This window comes from Netta rufina, assembly GCF_964035555.1.
Source record: "Netta rufina genome assembly, chromosome: 10".
Taxonomy (NCBI): Eukaryota; Metazoa; Chordata; class Aves; order Anseriformes; family Anatidae; genus Netta; species Netta rufina.
Window position 1 is genome coordinate 11,771,517 of NC_140133.1, and position 6,960 is coordinate 11,778,476.

The window sequence follows — 6,960 nt, forward strand, 5'->3', positions numbered from 1 at the left end:
TTGCTTTGCTTTAGTTCAGGTTAGCCAAAGTCCTTGCTTTTCACCTTCAAGTCCTGGGTATGAAGCAAGGCTATCAGAAGACTGCAAAAGCATTTTATATGGACAGTTCTTCAGATGAAATACAATTCTTACACCAACATACTCCTAATAGCAATGCACCCTTCTAAAACACCAGTTGTGATTTCAGAAAGTCATGATACCTCATGAGTCATCACAGAAAGCTTCCCTAAAGCCTGAGATTACTGATTAGATGGTTCATTAAACTAGAAGTTTCCACAAGGTACAGTTAGAACATTATATAATCCCTACAGACCAGTAGGGAGCAAGATAACCAGAACAATTTTGCTCACCATTGGCTAGAAGATAGCGTACAAGCTCCTCGTGTCCACAGAGGCAAGCATAATACCTAGCAATAACAAGAGAAAGGAAAATTAGTGATAAAACAGGAAGCAAAATTCAGTGTTTGGGCACACCACAACATGCAGACCTCAGCACTGAGCCATCCGTGATAAGCTTAGAAGATGGCTCCTCGTAGAAACAAGGAATTGTTCCTGAATACCAAGTCTGACTCAAACAATAGAATAAACAGGATCTGTTTCCAGCACTCATAGGCACTGCTGTCCTACAAGGAGATCTCAAGGTCCCAAGCCTGGGTTTTGCATCTTCTGTTGCATCACTAGCTGCCAAATCTGCTCCCTCGTTTTAATGGAGTTCATTTCATGGGCACTCAGCAATTCCGCTGAATTCTCCTTGCTCCTTGGTATGTCCATCTGACTGCTGCATGCTAGGACAATGAGGGAACAGCACCCCTAACGTATGTACAGAAAACCCATCCCTTGGAGTCTTGCTTGTGATAGGTTTTGTTTTCCTTTTCACAATCTAAACCTTTTCTAACTAATTTTCATGAGGACTTGAAATTGTCCTACAGACTAGGAGAATCCTGCATCCTGCACCGCAGCAGGCAAATGTGACTCTACTTTTACTTTGCAAAGTTATTCTATACTCCAAATATACTGCAGACATCTAAGTACACTTTGGAATTGGGATGTAGGGAGGAAAAAAGCTCATACAATCCTCCTCAACTCTGAGGATTCTTCACTACCTACTGCATGTTCACAACCTCACCAGACAGACAGTGATCCCACAGCCACTTTGCATTTTATCAGGTCGCACCTTTACCTGAAAAGACACAGTAGGATACCATAGACTCGGAAGAAAAGCATAGCCAGGCCAAAAACAGACGGCTCAATCCAGGTCATTTGGAAGCACTAACCATGCTTCTGAGCACTAACTCCAGCAAGTGACACTCAGATGGGGAGACAAAGACATATTTATCACAGCACGCGCAGAGGAGAGAAGCAGAAATATGCAGCCAAATCTCTCACAAAGCAGAACCCAAGACATTTTGTAACAGAGCTTCTAGCTGTCATGCAAAGAGAGCAAAAGCCCTCTGAATGCCCTGCCCTCCCACCCAGGCTGTGCTTTAGGTTGCAGGACTCACAGAGGCGTACTGTCCCACTTATCTCGGACATTAATTTCCACATCTCGCTGCTCAAGGAGGTATCTGGAAGAGAAGGGAGAGCACAGTCATAACTTCATGCACTTGCTCACTCAGACAACATTCCTCTCTTTAAAAAGATGGGACTTTGAGTTTGGGTGGTAACTTCCAAAGGCACGACAAGATCTTGCATTCAACCTAGGGATCAAGTGACATCAGTCAAAGAACAGCATTCTTCAGGGTGGCTTGACAGCTTCCTTCAATCTTAGGTGGTGAGTAGTGGAAGAGGGAGATCAAATCAACCTCCTGCTGACCCTTAACAAGGCCAGTCACAAAAGAAGAATGAGCACTTCAGCAGTACCTTCTTTTTTTTTTTTTTTTTTTTTTTTTTAAATGATCACAGCCTGGATGCTTACTAGCAAGTAGCCAAATTTACAAGAACAAGGCTAGACTTCTACCCTGTTTATGGCTTTTCTTACCATGAGTAACAACATCAGTATCACCCCAGACTGCCCTTAAGACCTGTCACTTCCTTGTCCTGCACATTTAGGCTATATCACAGGCTGCCAACTCTTGTCCCTTGGCACTTCTAGAAGCCAGCCTTTGCCTTGCACACCAGTTTCTTATGCAGCCTGGTTCTTGCCCCCAACTACAGCCCCAGCTGTCTCTCCTAGCCACAAAGGAGAGTTCCCCTCAGCCCTCACGAAGATTCTCAGCTGTTTTCCTCATCCACCACACCAGTTCCCTCTTCCACTCCTTCTGTTTTGCCTTCCTCAAACTTCAGCTTCCTGCGACTCCATCCAAACCCCAAACAGCTCAGATCCTTTCTACTCAGCCTGTTTTGTCTGGCTCCATGCGGTGCTCATCTCTGCTTTGACAGCATTCTCAGCCCGATGATTTCTCCGCTATCACTTCTCCGCTGGTTATCTAAAACCTCCGCAAGGTCATGTGCAGGGCCTCTCCTTCTCCAGCACGCTGCGATTTAGCGCTTGCAACAAACTAAGCTAACGTGAACACACAACTGATAAAACCGCCTCCCAGACCTCACCCACCGAGCTTCTTCTCTTTATTTAGAAAACTCCTTGAGACAGAGGGGCTCTGTCTGATTACCTGGGAAGATCCACGCGCTGGAAGGATCTAGCAGGAGCAGGGAGGCCGTGAGAGGCAGCAGAGGTGTGCGGGGTCACCCTGTGCCTTCACACCGCGGTACCTGGCGGCACCGTGAGCAGGCTGAGGCTGAAATTTAGCCCCCCAGGTTCTCGGGGACACCCCCACAGCCTACTCCACAAGGTGTCTGAGTATCTCCACGAGCACTTTGCACAGACCCAGCTCCCTACCGCTGCACACACAGCGCCCAGCCGCACAGACAGATCACCGAAGACGAGGGGTTTTCACAAGGACACCCCAGACAGCACCCACACACAACCACCCGACTGGGGAATTTTAAGAAACGAAGCAGACATTACGACAAACCCCAGGGAACAGCAAAGACCCCGCAACCACCCAAATTTTGGGGCTGTTTACACAGAAAGGAGCTCTCCCTTCCACGCCCCTGCCACCTCCCGGCTGCGGGGCAGCCCCAGCCCGCCCGGGGGCTGAAGGGGGAGCCGGGGACGAGGCGCTGGCAGCGGCTGCAGCCCCCCCTTGTCCCCTCCGTGTCCCCAAAGCTCACCTCACACGGCTCACGTCCCCCTTCTTGCAGCTGGTGAACAAGTCGCTGGTGTCCATGGCCGGGGACAGGCGGCGGGGCGGCGGCGCCGCATTGACCCTGCGGGCGGAGGGAGGGCGGCCGGGTTGGGTCGGATCGGGCTGGGCCGGGCCGGGGAAGGGAGAGCGGGGACCGGAGAGGACCGAGAGGGACCGGAGGGGACGGAAACGGTGCTGGATGTAAACAGGGCGGAGAAAAAAGGGAGGAGAGAGGCCCCGCCGCCGCCCTCCCGCGGCCCGGAGGAGCAACGGCCGGGGCCTGAGGGGCAGCGGGGTGAGGCGCTGAGGCACACAGTGAGCGAGGGTTGTGTGAAGGGAATAAAAACACGATTGTGGCGCTCTCAGGGCCAAATATGTGTTTCTAAGCGATATCCAGCTGGGGCTGGGGTGTTTATGAGGTGGTTATGAGGCTGAAAAAGCACGACAGCAAAGGCAGGCAGGGATGAACCGCGACGAAGTCACCACGGCTGGTGGGGCTGAAGGGCTGAGCTGCCGCCGACCCCGAAAGGACGGACACGGTGCTGAAACATGGACAGGGCTGTGGGATGCAAAGCCCCAGCACATTGTACTACACAGAACTGTACTATTACAGACCCCCTTCTTGACATCTCAGCAATGTCTGGAAGCAAGCAGCAGCACGGCCAGCCCAGACCACGTCTGCCCCTGTCCCACTGAGGTGGCGAGCGGCTCCGCACCCAGCTGTGCATCCAGCCACTGCCATCGCCATGTCCCTGGGGCACAGCTCCTCACACCAGCACCCCGCTGTGCTCTTGGATGAAACACCTTCCTCTCCAGTCAGAGCCTCTGACTTCTGGCCGTGTTCCCTGGGAGGAGAGGGGACAAGTGGAGAAGAAAGGGGACACACGAAACTGTGACCCTGAGCTAGCTGTCCAGGGCCTCTAGACTGGTTGCCTCCATGAAGCATCCCATCTCCTTGATTTGCAGACAGGGACATCCTCACACAAACCATCCCTCATGTGCCTGGTGCCAGCCCCTCTGCTCACAAGCAATTCCAGAAACCTCCCGTGTCCTAGGCAAGTCGCAGCAAACAAATATCCATAGATAAGAGGGGAGGAAAAAAAAAGTTCCGTTTTATTTTTTGTCTCCAACTCCCAGCAGCCACCAGGTGTCAGTGCGGTCAAACGTTTGGCAGATGGGACTACAGTGAAGTCCTAGTAGGTGGAAAAGGGTTTTCCAGGAATTACATTGTCTTCTCTATCTGCTCTGTTGCCTGGCACACCCCTCTGAGCAGTCCAGCTTTGACAGTCTTTGTTACAAAGTTTAACTACATTAAATTGATAGAAAAGTTTCCCGTTACAAGTGATAAAACAAAAGTTTCTCTTCCTTTTCAAATCCTCCCCGTACAGAGCTGGAAATCCAAGCACTGAACAATAAAGTGAAATGGGCTACAGACAGCCTCTCTACAGCACTTCCCAGCCCACAGGTACCAGGAGAAGACCCATCTGCGGGGCTTGCAGGAGAGGACAACAGTGCAATTGACTTAACAAGATCGGCCTAGTGCAAAAAAGGATACAGAGAAAAAACAAATGGAAAAGGTATAAAAAGTATCACCAGACTACAAGGAAATTGTATTAGCCAGTAGATTTCCAGAGATAAACTGAGATCATACAGCTAAGTGCACCCAGTCAGAGACATCAGAAGATTGTTCTCACCTTCGTGACAGCCACCCTTAGACACTCTCGAGATACCCCGGAGCACTCCAGATTCAGAAGAGTCCACTACAGTCCCTGGAATACAGTCAGGCTGTAAGAAACCAGAGCAGCAAGCCAGGAGAACTTGCTAGCTCCTTAACAAGCCCAAGTGCCCCCCAGGTGCTTTCTTCAAAGTTTGAAGACATAGACAGGATCAGGAGGTACTGAGCTCAACAAGAAGCATTACTTTATCAGCATGTTGTTGTTTGTCTGAATTAGTAATGCAGAGAGAAAATGAGGCAGCAAAGCGGCTCCTAGCAATGAAGTGCACCAAGAAAGTGTTTTGCGGGTGAGCTAATTCACATCTGATTGGTGGCTGTATCTTTTTAATAGCCACTGGGTTATAAAAACGTATTTAATGAGGATTATTGGACTTAGAAACATTTATACAGTGAAACTGCCTAAAGGCCACAGCCATGCCAGGCCCCGTTATGCTAAGTGCTATACAAACTCAAATTTTAACTCCATGCTTTAAATTTACTCACCTTATCATAACAACTTGCATTTAACCCATGAGCCCCCAGATGCCCTCAACACAGCCACTGAACCTGTGCAGTTTCACTGCACGGACCCGTCAAATTCAGCAGGAGCCATCTCCAAGGGGCAGTCAGCGAAGGGACACACGTGTGGACTGTCCCCCTTGCCAGCCACCCACTGCCAGCCACTGGGGCAGGAGAGGGAACTCCTCTGGGCATCTCTGCAACTCTACCAAGATACAAAAGGAGCTGATGGTCACCATCTCCTACACAACGCAGGGAAAGGTAAGGAGGCAGGATAAACACTGAAAATTGGAATGTGGATAGGAAACCAAAGGCTATCTCTTGAATGCGTTATAGACTGCTATCGACCTGGTCCTACTTCGAGGTGGTCTGCGATTCAGTTTGTATGCAAAGCGCTATGCAAAATGAAACAACAGACTCTTTTGTACCTTGACTCTAGGCACTCACATCAGGGATGAGCATGCTAAAAATACGTATATGTACAGGGATAGATTTACAGGCTGCATATCTGGAGTCTTTCTGTACAAAGGTTCCCTTAAATACCAAACGCCAAGCTGCACCTTGCAGTAAGCAAGCAAGCAGCTCACCAAAACAGAGACCAATACTGTTGCCTCTGACCGAAGCAAGTCCCTCAATCCCTCAGTGAGAGAAAAAACAAATGTTCTGGGATTTCAGGCTTGAAAGTAGTTCTGAGTCTTGATTTAGGCAGGGCTCAGAGAACAATTATGCATATTCACGTGCCTTTTATCACACATCTTCAGGGAGCTGGGGCCTCAAAGTTGCCTGAGGCGTGCCTGAGAAATATTCATCGGGGAGCTCTTAGATCTGATTCTCATCTCATCTAAACAGGCTTTTACATTTGTTTGACTGCAGCAATTTTAAAGATGTTACCCTGATTTACACCAATGTGACATTAAACACTTCACACCCCAAGGCAAGATCCTGAAAAGGAAATAAAAGGACCAGAAAATTATCTGAGCTTTCACTTTTCTCCCTGTTAAAAGACCCCCATAGCCTTTACATTTACCTCAAAAAGATCAACTGAAACCACACTATCCTGGAAAATGGAACAGGAGTAGAAAAGGCCTGCCAATCTAGGACTGAGACTTACACAAGGGATACTTTGCTGCTGATTTCACAGGCTGTTAGGTGAAAGAGGCAGGTAAATGTCCTTATTGAATAACTCTCCAGCCTAAAGCAAGTTTCCAGCTGAGATGCTGCACCATGGCACCAAGTTTTCTGCAATCAGTGAAGCAAGGGTAAAGTGCTCAAACTTTGCAAGCTCAGCTTGGAGCTGTGAAATGGAAAAGGGACAGAGAGAAGCTCTTTGAGGGTGTGAGGAAAAAAGAGATGACAGGAGGGTGTTCTTCCCAGATAGAAACATTGGCCCATCCAATTAGCAGCTGAACGCTAGAGTGCTAAAAAAACAACCAAACAAAAACACCAAAAAGCTCTTTTCATGTATGGAATGCAAACTCTGCCCAGGACATCAAACAAACTGTGGCTCTCTCCATCCAGAATGGTGCACGGGTTCTACTGCACC

At 49.0% G+C, this 6,960-nt stretch overlaps 1 protein-coding gene across 1 annotated transcript in view; it reads right to left on the reverse strand.

Moving 5' to 3' along the window:
* Positions 1 to 3,372, reverse strand: part of ABTB1 (ankyrin repeat and BTB domain containing 1) — a 28,549-nt gene extending 25,177 nt beyond the window's left edge. The window contains exons 1-3 of the mRNA XM_084292489.1: positions 3,171 to 3,372; positions 1,502 to 1,564; positions 351 to 406 (exon numbers count right to left, since the gene is read on the reverse strand). Coding sequence (XP_084148615.1) covers positions 351 to 406; positions 1,502 to 1,564; positions 3,171 to 3,226 — 175 coding nt within the window. The 5' untranslated portion in view covers positions 3,227 to 3,372. The remainder of the gene's footprint in view (positions 1 to 350; positions 407 to 1,501; positions 1,565 to 3,170) is intronic.
* Positions 3,373 to 6,960: the final 3,588 nt, after the last annotated feature.